The 25,302-nt window shown below is 38.0% G+C and overlaps 1 protein-coding gene across 2 annotated transcripts in view; it reads right to left on the bottom strand.

Annotated features, from left to right (window-relative positions):
- DDX10 (DEAD-box helicase 10) overlaps nucleotides 1–25,302 on the bottom strand; it is a 274,061-nt gene that overhangs the window by 24,565 nt on the left and 224,194 nt on the right. For both annotated transcript variants that reach the window (XM_060604620.3, XM_078432720.2), the window contains exon 17: nucleotides 11,426–11,565. In XM_060604620.3, coding sequence (XP_060460603.2) covers nucleotides 11,426–11,565 — 140 coding nt within the window. The remainder of the gene's footprint in view (nucleotides 1–11,425; nucleotides 11,566–25,302) is intronic.

Raw genomic sequence — 25,302 nt, forward strand, 5'->3', positions numbered from 1 at the left:
AAGAGAAACAAATTTAAAACAAGTAATGTAATAAAAGACAAAGACCCACATAATGATAAAGGGGTCAATCTATCAAGAATATATAACATTTATAAATATATATGCATCCAACATACGAGCACCAATATATATAAAACAAGTATTAACAGACCTAATGGAAGAAAATGATAGCAATACAATAATAGGAACAGAGGACTACGACACCTCACTTCTATCAATGGTTAGATCATCCAGACAGGAAATCAATACAGAAACACTAAGCTTAAATGATACATGAAACTAGATGAGCTTAGTAAATATATATAGAACATTCCATCCAAAAGCAACAGAATACACAATCTTCTCAAGTACATATGGAACAGTCTTTAGGAGCACTCAGATGTTAGACCACAAACAAGTCTCAATAAATTCAAAAATTTAAATCATCAAGCATCTTTTCCAATCACAATGGTATAAAGAAGAAAATGAGCAAAACCACAAAAACATAGAGAGGTTAAACAACATGCTAGTAAACAACCAATGAGTCACTGAAAAAAAAAATCAGAGGACAAATAAAAAATTACCCAAAGACAAATGTAAACAGAAATATGATATACCAAAATCTATGGGATACAGCAAAAGTAGTACTGACAGGGAAGTTCACAGCTATACAGGCCTACCTCAAGAAATGGAAAAAATCTCAAATAAACAATCTAACGTCACACCTAAAGCAACTAGAAAAAGAACAACAAATAAAGTTTATAGTTAGTAGAAAGAAGGAAATAATAAAGATAAGAGCAGAAATAAATGAAATAGAGACTAAAACAACAGAAAAGATCAATGAAACTAAGCGCTGGTTCTTTGAAAAGATCAACAAATTGATAAACCTTTAGCCAGCCTCATCAAGAAAAAAAGAGAGGGGCTCAAAAAACAAAATCAGAAATGAAAGAGTAGTTAACAACTGATACCAGAGAAATACAAAGGACCCCAAGAAACTAAGTATATGCCAACAAAGTAGACAATCTAGAAGTAATGGATAAATTCCTAGAAACACACAATCTTCAAGGAATGACTCACAAAGATACAGAAAACCTGAACTGACCAATTTCTAGTAAGGAAACTGAATCATTAAGCAAAACCTCCCAACAGACAAAGGCTCAGGACCAGATGGCTTCATTGGTGAGTTTTACCAAACATTTAAAGATTTAATGCCCACCCTTCTCAAATTCTTCCAAAAAACTGAAGAGGAGAGAATGTTCCAGAACTCATTTTATAAGGCCACCATTACCCTGATTCAAAAACCAAAGGCACCACACAAAAAAGAAACTCACAGGCCAATATTCTTGATGATGCAAAAATCCCCAACAAAATTTAGCAAGCCAAATTCAGCAATACATTGAAAGGATCACACACCATGCATGATCAAGTGAGATTTATTCTAGGGATGCAAGAATGATTCAACATCTGCAACTCTATCAACAAGATACAACACTTTAATGAAATGAAAAATAAAAAATCATATGATCATTGCAATCAATGCATAAAAAGCATTTGACAAAATTCAACATCCATTTATGATAAAAACTCTCATTCCAAGTGGGTATAAAGAGAATGTACCTCAACACAATAAAGGGCATATTGACAAACCCAAAGCTAGTATCATTCTCAACGGCAAAAAACCAAAAGCTATTCCTTTAAGATCAAGAACAAGACAACAATGCCCACTCTCACCACTTTTATTCAATATAGCACTTTTAGTGATATAGGCAAGAGAAATTAGGCAAGAAAAAGAAATAAAAGTCAGAAGTAGTAAGAACCAAAAAGGAAAAAGGAAAACTGTCACTCTTTGCAGATGATATACTATAGAAAATCCTAAAGGATTTTCATCAAGAAGCTGTTAGAACTAATAAATACATTCAGCAAAGTTGTAGAACACAAAATCACTATATAGAAATGTGTGGCATTTCTACACACTAATGATGGACTGCTAGAAAGAGAAATTAAGAAAACAATTTCGTCTACAATTCCATCAAAAAGAATAAGATATGTACCTAGAAAAAATTTTTAACCAAGAGGTGAAAGACCTGAATACTAGAAACTATAAGATACCAATGAAAGAATCTGAAGAACACAAATAGATGGAAAGATATTCCATGCTCATGGATGGAAGAATTAGTATTGTTAAAATGTCCATATAACCAAAGCAATCTATAGATTCAGTGCAATCCCTATCAAAATTCTGATGGCATTTTTCACAGAAATAGAACAAATAATCTTAAAATTTGTATGGAACCATAAAGGATCCCAAAGAGACAAAGCAATCTTGAGAAAGAAGAACAAACCTGGAGGTATCATGCTCCCTAATTTCAATTACACTAAAAGTAACAGTAATAGTATTACACTAAAAGTAATAGTAATCAAAACAATACCATTCTAACACAAAAATAGACACATGGGCCAATGGAATGGAACTAACACCCCCAAAGTAAACCTACATATATACAATTAGTTTGGGACAAAGGAATCAAGAACATACAATGGAGAAAGGACAGTCTCTCCAATAAATGGTGCTGGAAAAACTTGTCAGCCACAGCCACAAGCAAAAGAATAAAACTAGACTGCTATCTTACACTATACACAAAAATTAACTCAAAATGTATTACATATGTGAATAGAACACTTGAAACCATAAAATGCCTACAGAAAAACTTATGCAGTAAGCTGCTTAACATCAATCTCTACGATGTGCTTGTAGATCTGACTCCAAAGGCAATTGAAACAAAAGCAAACAAATGGTCTACATCAAACTAAAAAGCTTCTGCACAGCAAGGAAAACCATCAACAAAATGAAAAGGCAATCTACTGAATGGGAGAAGATAATCCCAGTAAGGGGCTACCATCCAAAATAAAGAACGTTTACAACTTGACAATAAAAAAAAAAATTAAAAATAGCAGATCTGAATAGATCTTTTGTTCAAAGAAGAGAGAGAGATGCCCAAGAGACACATGAAAGGATATGCAACAACAGTAATCACTGCAATCAAAACTACAATAAGATACCACCTCACCCCTGTAAAAACGGCTGTTATCAAAAGAACAAGAAATAGCAAGTATTGACGAAGATGTGGAGAAAAGGGAACCCCTGTACACAGATGGTGGGAATGTATATTGGTGCAGCCACTATGGAAAACAGTACAGAGATTCCTCAAAAATCCAAAAACAGATCTACCGTATGATGCAGCTTTTCCACTTTGGGTATTTATCCAAAGAAAACAAAAACACTAATTTGAAAAGGTATGTGCACTGCTATAGGTTCAGTGTAGCATTATTTACAATAAGATACAGAAAAAACCTAAATGACCAACAAGAGATAAACGGATAAAGAAGATACAGTATAAATACACAATGGATTACTATTAGCCAAAAATAAGAACAAAATCTTGCCATTTGTGACAACATGGATGGACCCCGAGTGTATGACGCTAAGTGAAATAAAAGTCAGAGAAAGACAAGTAGTATATGATTTCACTCATATGTGCAAACAAACAAACAAAAGAATACTAAAGCAAGCTCAAAAGATTCAGAGAACAGACTGATGGTTACCAGAGAGGAAGGGAGTTAGGGGATAGGGGAAATGTGTAAAGGGGGTCAATTGTATGTTGATAGATGGTGACTAGACTTTTGGTGGTAATTATTTTGTATCCCATATGAATGTTAAATAATAGTGTTGTACACCTGAAAGTAATATAATGTTACATGCCAATTTTACTTCAATTTAAAAAAATACTTATAATGGCAGAAACAGAAGTAAACAAAACCAAACAACACAAACGAAAAAACCTAAGCATGGGTATAATCTAGAATTCTAAAAGGGGAGTGGATAAAGAAATTACAGTGTATAAATAATGGAATGCTATACAGTCATTAGTTATGAACCATTCTACATGAAGTCATGTGAAATGAAGAAAAGGATCACCCTAAGAATATGTCCTTCTCAACAGTCTTCAGTGAAAACGAAGTTGCCATGTACCACACTCTGGGCAGCAGCCAAGAGAGCCCTCCTAGATGGTTCATTACCCTTGCTACATGGTTCTTGGCTTCTTGGCATCCAGGCCATTCATCCACCTTCTTAGAGATCTTAATACTCCTGAAACATGACAAAGTCCCAACTTTCAGTGAGTCACAGTTATTCAGTGGGTGGCTAAATGACAGAGAAACAGAAAGCATAGAGCAAAAACTGGGACTGTACGTAAGGTCAAGCTGGGAGCCTCCTAAACCTCCTTAGCCTAAACCTAAACCTCCTAAATTTCCAAATACATCTTCCCCATCCTAAGCCCCACCCCAGAAAATAACACCTTCCTTCCTCAATGGGTAGCACCCTTTCCCCTGTAAGTCCCAAGATAAAGGATACTGCTTTCCCCCACACCCAACCCAACAATCTGCCTTACAAGTTTCTCCATTCATGCTACACACCGCTCAGGATATTCTGTTGGGTTTTGTTTTTAGGGCAATGTCAAAAAGGAGAAAGATAAAATGAACACAACTTAAAGAAAGTAAAACTAAATTAAATTAACTTCTTGTCAACCACAATTCATGTTGAGTTCTAGTCAAAGCCCTATGAAATTCAATAGTTCATAGAACTTTGTACTTCACAAATAAGAAGAGATGATGGAGATTTTCCCTTGAAAGTTGCTAGGCATATTACAATCAGGGATAAATCTCTTGAAGTTAAAAAGAGTAAAAGAAAAGAATGGCAGGCACACAATAAAGTCAATATATCATTAAGCTGAGCTGACTTCTTTCCCCATCTGCCACCCACAACTGGATCCACCAACGAACAGGGATTCAAGTAAATGGAAACTGCAGTCAATAGTATTTTTCTTTTCATAATCACCTAGACCCTGAGGGGAAAAAAATTTTTTTTAAATAACCCTCCCCTAGATTCAACACCAACAATTCTTCTAAAATTCATATAAAATATGTAATGTGCCATACCCAGTCCCAACCAAAAACAGTTAAAAAGAAATGAAAATGCTTTCCAGGCACTTTCCTTGCCCAGAAATTCATTTCTGAGTCATATACATTTCTACTGCAGGTGGAGAGCATTTCACATATTACAAAGCCGACTGTTAAGTCTTAACAGAAAAGTTGCAAAGCAAGATTTACTGAAGAAATATCATAAAACAACATGAGAAGCAACCATACAGATTAACGTGGATCACCTCCTTCATGCGGGACAGAACTCTTAAAGACATGCAAGTTCACTCAAAAACAGAAAACATGGAACACAGTTTAAATTTTTTTTAAATGTTTATTTATTTTTGAGAAAGAAAGAGCGCTTACCGGGGGATGGGCAGAGAGAGAGGGAGACAGAATCTGAAGCAGGTTCCAGGCTCTGAGCTGTTAGCACAGAGCCCGACTTGGGGCCGAACCCACGAACCGCAAGATCATGACCTGAGCCGAAGTCGGCTGCTCAACCAACGAAGCCACTCAGGAGCCCCAAAATGGAACACGGTTTAAAAATAAAACAAAACCTCAAACAAATTAAAAAACAGATAAAAATCCTTCATCAATCTTTTGATGCAGAGCTGTATCACACAAGCCAAAAAGAACAGCTCCTGAGAGTAGATGTAAAACCGTTTACTCTGCATAGGAAAAGGCATCAATCCATATAGAAGTTATCATGTCTAAATTATGCCAAAAGTCTCAGTACAGTACAAATTAAAGATGTAATGGGTCTTATGTCACCCAGAATAATCTAACAAACACTCCACTGATATAACAATTCTTTATAAAGCAACCTGCCATGGCCAGGGACGGTGGTCTGTGAAGAAAACACTGAAATATTAGGCAGTAAAAGTCTCACCACAACCTTTTTCTCTTTCCTTTTTTTTTTTTTTTTTTTGAAAAAGGTCAAGATTATAAATATTAAAAACTTAATTTGACTGGATAATGAATATCTTGAACACCCCAGTTGCTTCTTTTTCATCGTATTCACTGATTTGCAGATTTTCATCATTAGCAATTCACATGAAGATGGCCATAAACCAAACATGATGAATGCTACCAGATATACAAAAATTAATCTTATATTGCATGCTCAGAACCAAATCTCTCAGCTTGTTAGGCACAGCTAAAAGGAACAATGTTATTGAAAGAAGAGTTCAACTGGAATACAGTTAAAGATACTCTTGCCTCGCTCTTTAGAAGGGCAAGCTACCTCCTCCGGCTCGGGTAAGACTTCAAGCTTCCTTCAGGTTTAGCTTCGATGTCACTCCCTTCAGGAAGCTCTTCCAGATTCACCAAGCCCAGGTGAGACATCACTTGCTCTCTGCGCTCATCCCCTACTTACCCTGCTCCCTGCTGCCTTCCCCAGGGCACAGATCACAGCAGGTATCCACCACATTTTTTGTAATTATATGCAGAGCTGTCTGCAACCTCTGCCGAACTAAAAACTGTGGCAGCAGGAAAGGGATTTTTCGTTATGCTTTATCCTCTGTACCTGCACTCACTACGCCTGGCACATGACAACTTACTAAAAAATTCTTAGGTGAAAAAATGGATGGAAGAAATATTACAACAAGCTGGAGATTAACAGACAAGTGGACATTTTTAATTCTTAAATAAGTACAATGTGATTGAAATAATACAGAAGGTTTGTACTCCAGTTCTTGGCACCACATATAGAACATGGCCAAATATTTTTATTGCGAAAGCAGTATAAATAAATACATTGCATGTATAGCCTGTTGGGGAGATAAATTTAAAAAATCACTTAGTAGCACAAAAACAATTATAATATTTGAGGTCTTTCTTCCTCTGTATCAAAACTCACTAGACTCAAGAACATGGTTCTGTGCAGTTCCTAGAAGACCACTGCATTCTATGATGTCACAAAGTCCCCTGCAGCAAAGAGCTAGGTCTCCTACCAAACTGTTCTATTATAGCAACAACAACAACAACAACAACAACAACAACAACAACAACAACATTGACGACCATGACAGATGCTAACACGCTGCAGTAACTCTACCTATGCTAATTCCACGGTTAGGAGGAACCAGAAGGAAAGCTACAGGGTAAAACACAGCTTGGGCCAATGTGTAAGAAGGAAAGAGGAGGAAAGAAAACACACCGCGTCAAAGCAAGCTTTCTCTTCTCCGTTTTCAAAAGGAGCACACAAAAGCTTAGAGCCTCTGATGGAGTTCTGGCTGCTGCTGCCGAGCCAGTTGACGTTCGTCTGTACCATGAGGTACAGTACTGTTCCTCCTATTTCACAACTCTCTTTCTGAGGATAAATGAGCTACTAATGAGAGCTTTCTTAGAGCTCCTTCAAAGGAACTCAAGGTCACATTATTTTCATTGTCCCTGGGATCATATTTATTAAGAGGTCTCTCTTTGTCATTCTAATTTAAAGGAGCCAAATCTTGTACATCAGAACGCCTTGGGAAGCAGTGGTAGAGCTGACAATTTTGATAATTCTACAGAGGGTTAAGGATGGTTTTAAATTCTGCACTGTGCACTGTGCCGAGAAGACGGAGGTACACTATTTAAAACACTATCACGCCTCCCTGAGGAAGAATTATTGACCCCAGATTCAGTCATTCCCCACTACATTGGGCTCTCTTTTGCCTATTTCCTACTGACTTAAGTGTCTTTCCATGTAGGGAGACAAAAGTGTTACTCATGCTGAATATTTATGGGTGTCAGTGAAGTGAAGGAAAAAGAAATACCCAGAGGAAACTTTCAAAGAAACTAGCTCATGCTGTTTACTTTGAGACTAATAGCCATTTTCTAATTGGTGCTATCTGGTCCCATAAAAGTAAATTCGTATTGGAAAATGCAAAGTTAATAACCAAGGAATAACCTACTGGGAGAGAGGAGATGACCAAGAAGCTGAAACACTCACTGTTCCTGCAATTATTGAGCGGAGGTTAGAAGAGCGCAGCAAATAAAACCTGGGAACATGCCAGGAGAGCCCTCTAAAGCTGACATCACAAAATCCTAGCATCTATTCTTGTTTATGAGAGGTAAAGGAAAAAAGACGCAGCCGAACTGGAGCAAGACAGCAAAAGTGCATTAGTGCTATTATTATAAATAGCAGTAGCAACGGCAATTACTACCGTCAAACCTGTAGTGTATATGGATTTACTTGCGAACACTTTTATTTATCTAAAAACAATCCTGGTTTTACTTTACACTACCTTTATTCGTTTTCAAGGAGGTCATTTTAACAGAGAAGGGAAGAGGGAGAAAAAGAGAAGTAGAGCATATATAGGAATTTCACACATAGGCTGTTACTTGTAACTACCCCACATCCTGTCTCTGTTCAAGAATGGCAAATTGGTTTTTCCTTGGCTAGGAATCCCAGCAGACTGACACAGGCCATACTGAGAATGACTGCTTGGGCTGACTGGAAAGGAATATATCCTAGATGGGGCATGGAGACATCAACCACCAGTAATATGGACCTGTCATCCTGGGTCTAGTCCAGTGGGAGATGTTGCTCCTTGAGGGATATGCGGCAATGTCTGAAAATATTTCTGGTTGTCCCGACTGGAGAAGCACTGGGGCAGTACTGGTGGTAGAGGCCAGGGAAGATGCTTAACAGTCCACAATCACTCCCAGCCCACCAAAACAAAGAACTATCTGGGCCAGAATGTCAGTAATGTTGGAAGTTGGGAAACCACAATTTAGTCAAACCTACCCTACAGTTAGTTCATGGATCAAGTCTTTACCCAAATGACATAAAACTGGAAGGAAGCTACCCGTCCTAATGCTGGAATAATTCTATACAATTTCACTGGAGTATTAGATCTACAGAGTTGATGTGATTTACATAGGTTATGCTGATCTGCCCCTAACTTAGTATTGTGATCACAGATTATTTTATCCCTTAAAGCCTTGGTTTCTTCATCTACAAGAAGAGAGCATCAGACTAGATAATCACTGTTATCATAAACAAAAACAAAACTGCTGGTAAGTTCCTTAGTCCGTGTTGACGATACTCTTCAACAAAAGATGATTTTTCTTCAGTTTAAAGACAAGTTTACCAATTCCTTTCAATCCCTGTTAAAGCAGACTTACTAGCTGTGCCCAAAATTAAAACTATTTTAATTTGCATTGAATGCTTAATTATTTTCCATATGAACATTCTTCTTTGAGATGCTTTGGCATCTCAAGGTATTCTGACCTTCTTTTCCCTCACTATTACACTATCTGAACTTGGCTGCTCCAACCGTCTATTCTATCATCTCCTGTATCATTTAAACTATTAGGGCCAATCATATAGCTGCTTATAATTATACTTCTCTTTTTTCACTCTATAAATCTCCTTTATCAGTCAATTAATTGATTCAAATACTTCAGGGCCTTCGTTGTGCTTATGACCATAACACTGGACACAGGAGTAGAGGCAAGAGCTGCATGTGTTGGTACAAAAGACAGTTTCTACCTCTGAGGCATTTACAGGCTAAGAGGATGAAACACGTGAAACTATTAGAGAACAAGTCATATTAACGAGGTGGTAGCAGGGCAATGTCACTACGAGGGTAAGAAATGCCAGAAAAATGAAATGAAATTTCTACTGCACACAGATTAAGGATGACCCAGAAGCTATCATAAAAAATGTTAGGAAAAAAACTTCAAAGGTTGGTTTTGTGTTTTAAAGGTATGTTAGACAGATATGCAAAATATGTTGAACAACAAACTGTAAGAACCAATGAATGTTCTCTCCAGAAAGTAAAATTATTCAGAAACAGTTCCAAGTTAAAGACGAGACAACATGCCCAAAATGAAGTGACTTGCGCCAAGCCTCATATCAGCAAACCAAGATATTTAACCTACTTGCAGCTTCAGTCTCTCCTAGGAATGTGACTGATAGCCAGTCAATATGGAATCACCTGGTCAGCACTAGTGAGGTCATCCGCCCAAAAGACCATTTCCATCCCCAACAGGAAGGTGACCTTGTCTGAAATAATCCACTCTTCGATTAAAAAAAAAAAAAATTCCTTTTCCTGCTCTCCTCTACCTATACCTTTCATTTTTTTAAAGCTCTTTGGAGGATCTCTGTATCTGCTAATGGGATGCTGCCTGATTCATGAATTGTTGAGAAAATCCATTAAAATCTTTAAATTTTACTCAACTGAATTCTCTCTTTTAAAAGAAATTAATCGTGTCAAACCATACATGTTGAGTTAGATCACATCTATCAAAATGGAGATCCCACAAACCAACTCTGAAAAAGGGACATTTATTTTAGAACTAAGGGACAGCACACTTAACCATACTGATAGTTCATCAAGGTCTCAACATGTATACCAAGGAACTTTCTGAAGCAAAGTATGCATATTCACCCTCAAAGCTCAACATCAGCACTATGCCCTAAAATGAAGTTATTTAACCCTTATGACACACGTTTAAATATTTTTTTAAATCATAATCAAATTATTTTCACCTCTGGTGCCTCTTGTGGTATTGAAACTGCTATGTCCACTACCCAGCTGTCCAATAGCTGATATCTCAAGTTTCTGGTATCACTTGGGAAGACTGCACTTTAGATGTCATTTCAGTATTATAAAAATAATTCTATGTTTAAACGAACACAAGATCAAAATAAAGATTAACTCTGAAATGTCCCCTGTCAGCACCGTCTCCTTAGAGGATAATCTTTATTTGAGATTTTTTCATAATGGTCTTACTCAAAACCAGATTCTAGCTCTTTGTGGCCTCTCTCTCCAACTCCAAAATCTCCAGCTAGTGGTCAAGCTTTCCTTCAATCTGTCATGACTTCATCTGTCATTAGTATCTCCCTTCTGCCTAAGGAGGCTCATTGGCTTAGAATGTCCATGAAGTGTAGTGCCCTCAACTTTTAAATCAATGCAATCTCAATTTAATCTAATACACACTACTATGAAAACAAATGCTGAGCAAATCACACTATTATTCAATTGATCACATTCCATCTGTTTTTGGCATGGTCGCAAATAAGTCCACATTGCAGATGAACAGATTTTAAATTGAGAAGACTGGTCAAGCACTGTTTATGTATAAGTTTTCCATTGTTCTATGTATTTGTTACTTAATTTTATATCAAAGAATATGAAAGTATAACTGCTCTTTTTCAAAATTCAGAGAGAATTTTTAATAACACTCTCAAGAGTCCTTTGACAGTGAAATCAAAATAAAATTCTGCCTCTGTTTGTATTAAATATACCCTAGTGCATCCAGTACTTATGCATAAAGGATCCAGAAGGAGAAAGACGGGAAGAATAGAGAAAGAAAAAAACAACTCTTATTAAAATACTCTTAAAACTAACAGTGATTACAGAAATAATAAGAGAGCCCCTAAAATAATGAGAAGACTACACGACGTTGGTCTCTACACACCCTTTGGATTCAAAGGAGAAGAGTCATATATTTAGTGCTACCAGAAGTAAAAACATACCTAATTTTATTCTCCGTATCATCACTGTCCGATTCTTCAGAGCTTCTGTACTTATCTGGATCTGGAAGTGTGCTTGGATCAAATCCATCATCATCATCATCATCACTCCAATCCAGAAAAGCTTCCTCTTCATCTCTGGCCTAAGAAAACACAAGGGAAATTGTGGTTTAAGAAAACAGCTGATGAATAATCAAGTCTTATTTCTAGACCCAAATAAATACTTCTCTAATTAAGAGCCTCAAATTGAAGGCTTCTATTCTGGTGAAAGCCTCTATGTGACTTTCTGAACGATAATCATTTGCAAAGAGAAAGAAACCCCATGTCATTTCAAAATTACAACGAAAATATGGTTCAGAAAGTAAATCACCATTAAGTACCTTAAGCACAACATGAGAAAAATTTTATTTTTCACAGAACTTAACTGTCAAAGAAATAAAGTATAAATAAAGTTGTCTTAGTGATCCTGTTCACACACAAGTGAATTTCAAACTTCCCAAAAATATTATGTGAAAATATAAAAGGCCAGAAGAGAAGGTACAGGAACTCCTTTGTTGCCTGATGGCCTTATGACCACAGTAATCTAAGTGTTAAAATTAACAATCAGGTCTATATAAGCTCATTAATAACGAGTGTTCCAAATTCCAGTATAAGTATGAAGTCACTAAAAACAATGGAAAAGGAGAGAAATACCAAGAGACAGGAAATGCAGTAATACATGGAAGAGGTTGGGAATAATTCAGTTTCATGCAAGCAGGTACGTAGGTGGGGGCTTTTTTTGCTTTTATTTTATAGTGGGTTATTTTTGTCAAAGAACAAAGTAATATAATGTTAAAATAAACTTACTACACGTTTATGTAATGACCACCCTTATAGAAAATTTATTTCTGGCACACTGTGCTTCTTGTCTACTCGGTTACAAAACCAAGCATCGCCACATGCATTTAACAGATTATAAGTAGGACTAAAAAAAATTCTGGATGAAATTCTCTCCGTTACCATCTTTATAATTCCTCTTCACACCATGTGAGACAAACGTCAATGATTCTGTTTTCAAATGTTTAATGTTCTTTCCCAGAAAGTGAATAACAACTCAGAATAGCACAGCAAGGGAGGGTACAGGCCGCCATAGAGGCCCTCTAACACTTTCTGAACATCTCTCCCTTGATAACCTCTAAACATAACAAAAGGAAGAAAAAGAAAAGAAAAGAAGGATTAGTCACCACTGCAAAAGGCCCCTACTGCTTTCCTGGTAACTCTCCCTGCTGACAATAACAGGTCTGAAAAAAATGTATCAAAATTGGGGAGGGCTGTCATCAGAAGCAGTAAGCAGCATCCTCCACAGCAGACTATATGGTTTACTTGAAAATAATCAAGGATATCAACAAAAAGTGAATATCATCATATGCTCAAAAACACTAATCTCCTGGGCTACAAGATCTTTCCAATTTTCCAGTCGGATGCTCTCAAAGGAATTTGAAGACAGAGCAGACTCAAAACGACTCTCAACTTTTCGGGCTTAGGACACCTTTACACTTAAAAAGTATGAAAGACTCCAAAGATCTTCTGTGAACGTGGATTATTTACTGTATTAGAAATTAAGATTTAAAAAACTAATTTAAAAGTAACAATAAAATTCACTACATATTAACATAAGTGGCATATTTTATGAAAAACAGCCATAATTTCCCACAATAAAAGAACAGTTTTATATTTTTGCAAGTTTCTTTAATAACCAGTTTAAAAGAAGACACCAGGAGGCCCAAATGTACTCTGCCTTCACAGTGTATTGTTCCAGGTCAAGTATATGAAGAAAATCCAGTCTCTCTGAGATAGGAAAGGGAGGAGTCATTTAATAGCCTTTCCAGGTAACTGCACTTGACTTTTCTTTGATAACACAAACCCTGGTGAGTACTTTTTTTTTTTTTTTTTTTTTTTGAGAGAGACAGAAAGAGAGAAAGAGAGAGCAAGCATGAGCAGGGAACAGGGGCAGAGGGAAAGAAAGATGGGAAAGGGTCAGAGAGAGAGAGAGAGAAAGAGGGAGGGAGAGAGAGAGAGAATGATTATGAACCTTAAGCAGGCTCCATACTCATCGTGAAGCCTGAGGCATGGCTCAATTCCACAACCCTGGGATCATGACCTGAGTTGAAATCAAGAGAATGGTCAAGCACCTGAGTCGTCCAGGCACTCCGGTTCTTAACAAATAGTTGTAACGCAGAATCTGAAGCCATTCTGTACTATCACATTAAAATCTATTGGTCTACTTTTCACTTTGAACATATCCTTTACCAGTGAATGACTGCATAACATCATGCATCAGCTATTTGGAAAATACTGGTTCACTGAAGTACGCAGATCTTCCTTACATGGATCTTAAAATGTTGACACATTTTATTATACAATATTTTTTTAGGTCACATTTGTTAATATCACATTGATATCATAAGAAGTGCCTTGCAAAAAAAGTATGGGGAAGCTACTGGTGGATACAAGCTTTCCAAAATATTTTCTTCATATTTTATGGTTAACAGCAAATATTTTTGATTTTTCCCTTGAAATGCAAGCAAGAAGTATCATTTTCCTCGGGTTGCTTTCAAACATCTCTCTTCATCACAGAGTTTTACCATATTATGTCTGGGGCAAGGTGTTCTTTGTGTTCGTCTTTCTTGGGGCTCTGCAAGCTTCTTGGATCTATCATTTCATGTTTTTCACTACATTTGGGAAAATTTTGGCCATTATTTCTTCAAATATTTGTATGCCTCTTTGTCATCTCTCCTTCCACGATTGCAAGGACATGTATATTGGCCTACTTCACAGTTCTCTGAGCTTTTGTTCACTTTTCTTCAATTTTTTTTTGTGTTTTTGTTTTGTTTTTTTTATTTTTGGGGCGCCTGGGTGGCTTGGTCGGTTAAGCGGCCGACTTCGGCTCAGGTCATGATCTCGCGGTCCGTGAGTTCGAGCCCCGCATCGGCCTCTGTGCTGACAGCTCAGAGCCTGGAGCCTGTTTCAGATTCTGTGTCTCCCTCTCTCTCTGCTCCTCCCCTGTTCATGCTCTGTCTCTCTCTGTCTCAAAAATAAATAAACATTAAAAAAATTAAAAAAAAAAAAAAAGATTTTAAGAAATTTCTACACCGAATGTGGGGCTCGAACCCACAACCTGGAGATCAAGAATCACACACTCTACCAACTGAGCTAGCCAGGCACCTATCTTACTACTCTTTGGACAGGGTCATTTCTACCCTGTCTTCAGGTTTGCTATTCCTTTCTTCCGATATTTCCAAAGTACTTTTGAAGCCATCCAGCAATTTTTTTTAAAAGTAATTCAGTTCTAGAACTTCCAAGTTTTTTGTTTTTGTTGTTGTTGTTTTTTAATTTTATTTTTGAGAGACAGAGTGCAAGCTGGGGAGTAGCAGAGAGAGAGAGAGAGAGAGACAGAATCTGAAGCAGGCTCTAGGCTCTGAGCTATCAGTGCAGAGCCCAATGTGTGGCTTGAACCCAAAGACTGTGAGATCATGACCTGAACCAAAGTCAGACACCCAACCGACCAAGACACCCAGGTGCCCCAAGTTTGTTTTGTTTTAAACATAGTTTCCATTGCTCTGAGATCATCTCTCTGCTTATTCATTCATATTATACTTTCCTTTAATTCTCTGAACATACCTTAATTCCTGAACATATTTAAAATAGCTGCTTTGAAACCTTTGCCTAATTCAAATCTGGCCTAATCGTTTCTTTGAATGCCTTTCTCTTCAGTATGGGTCACATTTTCCTGCCTAACTCCATCTCTAGTATTTTTGTAGAAAAATAGACATGGCTGATATGGAAATTGAATTCTGTCCCATTTTTCTGAGGACTACTGGATTTATATTCTATTAGGCAGTTATCTTACTTGGATTCAAACCACAAACTCCAACTCAGGGTGCTTGGCTGCTTATATCTCTGTATTGTCCTTATGGCTTCCAATTGCTACTTTTTTAGCCTGGCTTCCTATGAGCCTATAAAATGTGACACTCAGCCAAGGATTTAAGCAGAGTTAGGCTCACTCTCTCTATGGTTTCCTTGTGGGTGGGAATAACTCTAATTTCCACCTGCTCTGTGGGCATGAGACCTATGCTCTGACACTTCAAGCAGAATATTTCGTTTAACTGCATTTTAACACCTAATACCATTTAATATGCTCTTTTAGCATTTATTATAAAGCACGTGGCCATAAGATATCTATAACAGGAGAAAGAAATTAGACAGTGAGACTCAGTATAAATATCTCATTCAATACTCCAGTGTACAGACTTAACTATTTGAAGGAAAATACTCAGAACGATGAAAGTTTGTGTTAATATAACTCTTCCAATTAACAACATTTGGGTTCTGCTGCTTCCTGATTTATAAGACAATCACAGCATTGATGCCTATCCCATACTGTCTGTACTGCAATGACACCTTAATTCAAGACAATGACAGATGAATTTAAGTTCACAATCACTCCTTTCAGAAAACACAATTTCAAACTACTAGAAATGTAGGGATGATGGGGAAAAAAGGCATTTTTATATTGATCTTTCTTATTTGGCTCATTCTTTGTACAGTCAGAAATACAGAACTATAAATCTGTAATATGAAAATATAATGTGCTTCTTTGATGCCTTCAATTTATTAAAAACTAAACAAAAACATTATCATTTACAACAAATACAAAGCATAAATAAAAGTCACTAGGAGTAGTGCCATAATGAAAACATTCTGGAGAAAAGTACTTTCTCGTGTCTTTCTCGTGAGGTCTAGTTTAGAAGTATGCTCCTTCTTGCCATAGAAGGTAGCAAAAAAAAAAAAAAAAAAAAATGTAGCCGATTTTGTCTTTCTTTGTGGTTCCACAAATCATTTAAAAGAATATTTATAAAAAAGGCACGATACTCATCTTTATCTCCTTTTGGGTTCACCTTTGTGAGAACACAAATACTCTGATGTACCCCTGTGTGTTAGGACCCCATGGCTAGAAACTTACGGCAAAGGGAATGTTTAAGCATTTTAGTAGGAAAGTAATTAAATCTTTTCCTTAGAAATGCTACACCTTGACAGCAATGGGAAGGGTGGTTGGAAGGTAGGATATCAATTTAAAAACTATAATAATCCAAGTGGAACGAGGGATTCGAGGAAGAAAGTAGCCACGGAAGTGGAGGTGGGGACAGGCCTGAGAGATGTTAAGGAGAGAAAACCAATCAGGTTCTGTGGACTAAATGGGTATATAATAATAATTCCTGGGAATCAATGTGCACAGAAGCATAACAGTATATGTCAAATACAGTTTAAGAAAGCAACTTGGTAAATACTGTGAAGATGCCTTACAAAAACACTTTTATTCAAGTCCACATGACTAGGTTCTGGGGATGCAGAGTGAATGAGACACTTGACCATACCCTACCTTGACCATAAAACAAACTGTTCTAGGATAGTTACCCGTGGAGAAGCGTTAGCATGAACGCCAGGTTCTGCTATTTCTGGGGAATAGCCAAGCAACAGTGAATGGACTCCACTGGCCCTGCTAAATGCCTAATAGCTTACAGAACGAAGTCTTCCAAGTTATGGGACCTTGAACATGTAGCTGATTGATTATGGATCCTAACTGTCAACATGCTTCTCTTGAATTACTTCTAGGCTGAAAGATGAAAGCACTCCTGCACCTAACTAATCACTCTCTCACCTCTTCTCCCCAACCCCAGCTCAAAACAAAACCAGAACCCCTACTGTCACACCTGCACTCCTCTCTTCTCTCTTAAGGCCGGACAAGTAAGGCCTCACACACACAGAGATCAGGGTCACCTCTATGAACCGGCTGTTCCTGAAATACAATTTCAGAACCTCTGAGGAAAATATTTCACCTCAAGTAAGAATGGCTTTTCCTAAAATAGTTACTTGGAAGACTCAATCATAAGTAGGACAGAAGAAAATATCTGAAAAAGAAATGTAACTCAACTGACTTCTATTTTGTTTTTGGTTTTGAGGATGGCAAGAAACACAGATGCGAAGTATCGCACTCCAACAACAAATCACAAAGGGCTCTGACGTACTTCATCTTATGTGATTCGCAAGCCCTATGAAGTAAGAAGGTAACCACTGTTCTCGTTTTCAAATTGAAAAAACTGCGATTTAGAGGACAAAATAACTTAACCAAGGTCACATGAACCTGGATGTACAGGTCTTCTCCTGTGTCACCCTGAATCTCAATTTTCCCCCATAAAAATCTCTGGATTTGCTGCTGATACAAACATTTCTTCAGAAGCAGGCATATTTTATAAGCTTCCTAAAACATGGAGCACTGCTTTCCATGCAACTTGCATGCACCCACCTCCGCTCTGAATGCCCTGGTCTCCCAAGTACATCTCCAGTGTCTCCTGCGTGCAACCCCACACTAGCTTCCTCATGAGACTCCCCAGAACCATTCTTCCCCTCTCTGGTCACATCAATTCTCTATGTTGTAATTAGAATGTTGTGGTTGTTTTTTCTTAAGTTTCAAATCTGATCATGTCTATCACCTGCTTACAACCTTCAGGACACAGCTTCTTTCAGGTCCTAGACCAAGTCAAGCCCCTTCTCACCTCAATGTCCTCCCACCGGGTATTTTTCCACGGACTCCTCTTCCACTTCCCCTTGCCTGGTGTATGGTGGTTTTTGACACCAAACGTGGTATCCTTTCGACACCAATTTCCCAATGCCAAACGAGTGTCCCAGTAATTCAACTCTGACACCATGCAGCATTAGCAGAGAACCGACAGGTAAAGGGCTCAGTGCCACAAGACTGCCAACACATCAGATGCCAGCTGCAGATGGGGCCCCCAAATTACCTGTGCTTCCCCGCGGCCAACTACAAATTCAGGGAGTCTCATGACCCCCCCTCACACATTCCATAATTCTGTATAACGATTCAGAACTCAGGGAACTGCCCTGCTTATGACTGCCAGTTTATTTATTCTAAAGGCTGCCACTCAGGAACAACCAAAGGGAAGAGAGGCATAGAGCAAGGTATGGAGTGAGGATGGGGTGCAGAGCTTCCAGGCCCTCTCCAGGTGGGCCACCTTCCTAGCATGTCGACATAGTCACCAGCCTGGAAGTTCTCAGAATCTTGCTGTTCGAGAATTTTTGTTGTTGTTTTGTTTTTTAATGTTTATTTATTTTGAGAGAGAGAGCACAAGCAGGAAAAGTGGCAGAGAGAGAGAGAGAGAGAGAGAGAGAGAGAGAGAGAGGGAGAGGGAGAGAGGGAGAGGGCAGGCAAGGGAGGGGCAGAAAAGAGAGGAGAGAGAGCATCCCAAGCAGGCTCTGTGACAGCAGCACAGAACCTGAGGAGGGGCCCAATCCCACAAACCGTGAGACAGTGGCCTGAGCCAAAACCAACGGTCAGCCACCTAACTGGCTGAGCCACCAGGTGCCCCATGTTCATGAGTTCTTATAACTCAATTTCTAGGCCCAATTTCCTCCCAAGAGATGGGGGGGTGGGGCTAAAAGTTCCCACCCTCTAATCATGCGTTCTTTCTGGTGACCAGTCAGTCCCCTTCTGAAGCTATCTAGAGACTCCTGCTTGAGTTACCTCGTGAACATAAACTCAAGTGTGCTGGACAGGGGCTCCTTATGAGTAATAAAATACTCCTATCACTCAGGAAATGCCAAGGATTTTAGAAGTTCAATGTCCTATCCCTTGGGGCGCCTGGGTGGCGCAGTCGGTTAAGCGTCCGACTTCAGCCAGGTCACGATCTCGCGGTCCGTGAGTTCGAGCCCCGCGTCAGGCTCTGGGCTGATGGCTCGGAGCCTGGAGCCTGTTTCCGATTCTGTGTCTCCCTCTCTCTCTGCCCCTCCCCCGTTCATGCTCTGTCTCTCTCTGTCCCAAAAATAAATAAAAAAAAAAAAAAAAGAAGTTCAATGTCCAGAACCAAGAACAAAACCAAATAGATTTTTTATTATATCACATGTGGTTCATTCCAAGTCATCAAGTCTCAGATTAAATATTTCTAAACATCATCCTTAGTAAAATTTCTTGTGGATTTCTCTTCAGTGCTACACCTAGAGTGAATTCATTATTTAATGTCCGTATTCCTTCCTAGGGGCGCCTGGGTGGCTCAGTCAGTTGAGCGTCCAACTTCAGCTCAGGCCATGATCTCACAGCTCATGAGTTCGAGCCCTGCATCGGGCTCTGTGCTGACAGCTGGAGCCTGGAGCCTGCTTCAGATTCTGTGTCTCCCCCTCTCTTTGACTCTAACCCACTTGTATTCTGTCTCTCTCTCTCTCAAAAATAAATAAACATTAAAAAAATTTAAAAAAAAAAGCAGAATGTCAGCTTTGACACATCAAAATTTCATAAGGGGAAAATTCCAAAATTTATAATAAACTACTTCTGATCCTGTAAAAGAATGTAAAAGTGGTGAAGAAAACAAAATTTTAGAGAAAAATGATGTATTCAAAACACATTTTGTTCTCACTAATAAAACTTCAAAATAACTTTCTAAGAAAGGATTAATACTTCATAGTTTTGAAATTTAAAATAAAGATTCTGATTGATGAAGACAGCCAACCATCTTCAGTAGTTAGGGATGGACTGATTTTTTGAGATTTACCCAAGCTATAAATCCCAGGTACGAACTTCCTGAGTGAAGAAATTATGGAAATGGTTTTTCTGAACTAGAAGCACAAAAAGGTTAATGATATTAAAGGCTGAAAGCATCTATCTACTGAGACACATGTACAGCATGGTAAACACAGGAGCAGCTGACAGTGCTGACAGGTCCCTGCTCCTGAACCACAATTCCAAATTTTAATAGCCTGACTCCTTCACTTTTTAATGACGATGGTGTACTAATTAAAATATTTCAGAATATTTTCAGTTTCTAGCTGCTGGAAATTTATTTCATAATGCTAACGTTGGGCTTTGGCCTAAGGCTGATATGTCTACTTGGTTCTTTGGTATCTGGTCAAAGTGGGTATTTTCTGCACTTCTAATATGTACACTGGCTGAATTGCACTCGAATCCCCAACTCTGATCAAGGGTTCTGGACTCTACAATTGAGGAGTTCTTGCTCAGAAATATATCTGTCTGTCCTAATTTCCAGCATTTATGAGACAAACCTAGCAAATCAGAGGAAGGCAACACATTTCAGCCCTGGCCACCTGATCACATAGGAACCTGAGAAGGGAACACGGGATGTTGGGGATGATAAAAAAAAAGGACATCAGGGGGAACAAGCAGGAGAATTCAGGCAAAGGCCATCTGTTTAGATAATTTCTTTCTTAAATCCAGTTGAGCTTACCCGAATTCCAGCCAGTACCTTCTTAATTTTTTTCAAGCATTCCAAAACAAAAGAAATATTTGACTGAAAGACTATAAGGAGGCAATATACTTAATACATGAAGTGAACATAGTTCAGAATGACAGGCAAAGGGCTCGCACATGAATATTCAAAGCCTCAAGAGCAAGTCCCAAATTTTAAAGAATCTTCAGAATTTGGAATATTCAATCAACAACTATTTACCACACACTTGCCATTGAGCACTGCTATAGAAGAATGTAATCTGAAACACAGCATTGACAGAAGAGACTATGATTCAGCATTTTAACCTTAATAAGACTTTCAACAAAATGAAATTCCTTCTAAAACTGCCTTGCACAAAATTCATTATTCTTCCTAAATTACTTATTTACTTGCTTACTTAATATATGACTCTCTCACAGAGCTCTGAAAGATAGGGAGGATGCTACAATTTCATAACATCCTATTAAATAATAGTGCTTTCCATTATGGATCATCTTTCTCACTCTCTTCTTTCCAGAGGAAAGTTACACCAAATAAGATATTAAATAAAATACAAATTTGTTTGCCACTATTGTCATAATGAATGCTTTAATATAAAACAAGTCACAAGACCCTGATTTGACTGCCCCGCCACTGGCTGGCTGTGTGTCCTGAGGCAATTTACTAACTCTGGGAGGTTGTTTCCTCATCTGTATAATCTAAACGCTGCCATCTACCATTCAATGTTGCTGTGAGCGTCCAGTGAGAAAAGCACAACAAGAAGTCTGCAATAATGTTTATCATCAATAGTAGCAGAACCGTACAAACAGCAAAAAAACATTCCAGCAGTTTGGTCATCTTATCCTTTTTAAGTATCCTCTGCTTTCTCCAAACATAATTCTAACATGGGCAGAAATGTGCAATAGATTTAATCTCTTTAGGAAAGGATGTTATTCATAACAAAAAAATAAAGAGGAGATTATACACAAAAGAGAATAGAACTGAAACCATACAACTGATTAAGGTCACAAAGAGTTCTGGGGCGCCTGGGTGGCGCAGTCGGTTAAGCGTCCGACTTCAGCCAGGTCACGATCTCACGGTCTGTGAGTTCGAGCCCCGCGTCAGGCTCTGGGCTGATGGCTCGGGGCCTGGAGCCTGTTTCCGATTCTGTGTCTCCCTCTCTCTCTGCCCCTCCCCCGTTCATGCTCTGTCTCTCTCTGTCCCAAAAATAAATAAAAAACGTTTAAAAAAAAAAAAAAAAAAAAAAGAGTTCAAAGTATCAATGTTAGAATGTTAGCAAAAGTAGTTCAAGAATAAATAAAAATATTATTTTGTAAACCAAGTAGTAAATAGTCTGATCAATGGACTATTAGTCAACAGTGACAAGGACTGATAGATGTAACAACATGGGTGAATTTCAAACGCACCTTGCTAAGTGAAAGAGAATGGACCTCAGAGGCTATATACTCAGTGATTCAACTTATATTAAAATCTGGTAAAAACAACAACAAACCAGGGACAGAAAACAGATCAGTGATTGCCAGGAGTTGGGGGGCGGGGTCAGCAAGAAAGAATTTTTTGAGATGATGATGAACTTATTGTGTATCTTTGATGGTGGCAGGCGAACACACCTATGCACTTGTCAAAATCCCTGAGTGAACACCACAGTGAATTTTACATGTATACTAATAAAGGACCCCCAAGAGAATACTTTAATGGTGTCTACAGGTGTTCACAATGAAACAGTAGATTATAAAGACTATATAGTTAAAAAAAAAAAAAAATGTATTGGGGAAGCTTTGGGTGGTGGACATGGATTACAGAATTTTCCTTCTTTCAATCAAAAAGTGTCTTACAATGAGTAAGTAATGTTTTTGAAGTCAAAGAGATGAAATATTGTTTTTGCAAGACTCTACAAGAAGTTTGTATGGCCTCTCCAATATGGTAACAGGGTGGGCCGTGGATTAGAAGTTCTTAACATAGGGTTCCTGGAAGCCACAAAACTAATGAAACAGTATCAAAAAATTATTAGTATAGACATATACACATTTTGGAGGGAAGAAGAGCCATAACTTTTAACAGTCCATGAGCCACCAACCATTCCTCCTGCCTCCTGTCTCTGATCAAGAACTAATGCTTGGTACAACTGTATTTCTTGGGACTGAATTGATTCTACAAACATAAGCCTCAAATTAGACAGTTCTGAATCTTGAAGGATCATTCGTCCCTGAAAGCCCTGAACGTGATTTAGGTTTCAATTACCTAATGACATATGCCAGTCTTGAGAACTGTTTCAGGCTGCTGACAAGCAGAAAAACAGAGAAGTCATAAACTCAACATTTTTAAGGGCAAGAATTCCTAACAGCAATTCATAAAGCAGCCAAAGAATGAGTGGGATTGTGTACCCCTCTGCCACATGGCTATATCTGCAATCTTTGACCAAAATTTTCATTTCTCTAACAGAGCCAAGTTAGGCTCTAGCTTTAGAGCAACAGAACAGTGACGAGATGGGTTTTTAGTCATGTGAATGATTAGCTTTATTACATTCCTTGTGGTTTGTTCTATCCATTCATCATTTCTCCAAGGGGAAATCCAAGGGCAACCTCAACTTCTCTCAGTGAGCTAGTGGAAAACTACTCCCTGCAGGGTCTAAAACTGGCACATGTTTGGTGAAAATTATATAGCAATTTAAAATCATCATTAAATTGAATGAATTCAGGTTTTGACAAATGCATATGAATGAACCCAACAGAACGTGAAAATTCACTAACCGTGAGCATTCAAAAAGGTAAAAATGCTTAATAGTGTGTGAAGCATCCCCTACAGATGTAAAAGTTACAAATCATGATGGTGTATTTCCCAAGGAAACAGGTGATTCTGATATCACTGAATGAGATGTCAGCGAATGAACATTCCCAAATGAAACCAATTTCTCCTTTTAGCATTTTATAGAGAGGGGCTTCAGTCACTTCTGCTAAGACTGCCGTGTTCTGAGAGTCTGCTTCCTAATAAAATTAGATCATTTCCAATATGGGCTGATCTTACATAAGCTGTCTGTTAAAACAAAAAATCACAGTAATAAAAATTTTTTCTTCTTTGTTTTCCCTCCCTCCCACTCCCAATATTATCACATCAATGACTCCAGGGGAGAGGAGGAGAGATCAAACAAGGACTTTGAGATTACAGGGTACTTTGCTTTGGGAAACAAGTGGTTTTTAAGAAAGTTAATAAGAGAGTTACCAAACAAGTAATTCCAATCCTAGGTATACACCCAAGAGAAATGGAAATATATGTCCAGACAAAAACTTAACACATAAATAAAACTTGCACACAGCAGTATTATTCATGATAGCCAAAAAGTTGAAACAACCCAAATGCCCTAACAAATGATAAATGGGTAAGTAAAATGTAGGATATGCATACAATGAAATGTCACTCATCAGTGAAAGAAAGGAAGTACAGGAGTCTTCGTCCATGGTTTCAGTTCTCTGCAGCAAACCACGGGCTGGAAGCAGATGATCTTGTGACATACTGTCAGAAAGTCAACAAAGCCCAGCGCCACATCACAGTGCCTATGTCATTTCCTTCACTTCATCTCATCACGTAGGCATTTTATCATTTTACATCATCAGAAAAATAAGAGTACAGTATAATAAGGTATTTTGAGAGAGACACCATATTTGCATACCTTGTATCATAATACAGTGTTATAAATGTTCTACTTTATTGTTATAAATCTCTTATTGTGACTAAATTATAAATTAAACTTTATCATAGGTATGTACAAGGAAAAAATAGTGCAGATAGGGTTTGGTACTATCCACTATGTCAGGCATCCACTGGGGGTCCTGGACATATTGCCATGGTAAGGGGGAACAATTGTATATATGTCCCTACATTACTGACTCTATTAATCTAGAAGTACTTTACGAGAAGTAAACAGATTTTATTTCTCTTTGTATCCCTCAAAGCCCCTTATCATGTGCACCTTGCACATAGTAAACATTCAGAAAGTATCTGTTGCAAAAATGTAATGCAGTAGCTAATTGTGATCCCAGATCCCTGGACCAAGTGAGACAGCCAACACATTCCTCCCCCCACCCCCCACCCCCCCAACCAAGGTTTGTATTAGAAAACATTCATATGCTTTAAATTTTAGCTTCTATATTTGTAGCTAGCTTTTTATTACAGCATTTATTTCCAAGATTAAAACTAAGCACTATATATGACCCTACATGTACCTTATGACATACTTTACCCTATTTTTTCAATTTCGTGAATACTCTGGGGTTGTACTGAAATTTATCGAAAATACTTTAGAAAGCATCCCTTTGCTCTGAATAAATGAAAAGCTCATAAATGTATGCTGCAGTCTTAAATATTTTATTTGCTAATAAGTAACTACTCTATAAGGAATTATCCTTCCGCAGTCTTTATCTGAATTACAAACAAGGGAACAGGTAGGCCAGTCAGCACAAATATCTCAAAAGCACAAAGTACAGGTAATTCTAATACAAGGAAAGGAAATATATATGTTCTGCAGGAATGGAAGGCTGGGATGGGGCAGTGGTGGTGGCAGATGTTAAGTTTTATAAAGAGTGTCATTTA

This window comes from Panthera onca, chromosome D1 (genome assembly GCF_046562875.1).
Source record: "Panthera onca isolate mPanOnc1 chromosome D1, mPanOnc1 haplotype 2, whole genome shotgun sequence".
In the NCBI taxonomy this organism is placed as follows: Eukaryota; Metazoa; Chordata; class Mammalia; order Carnivora; family Felidae; genus Panthera; species Panthera onca.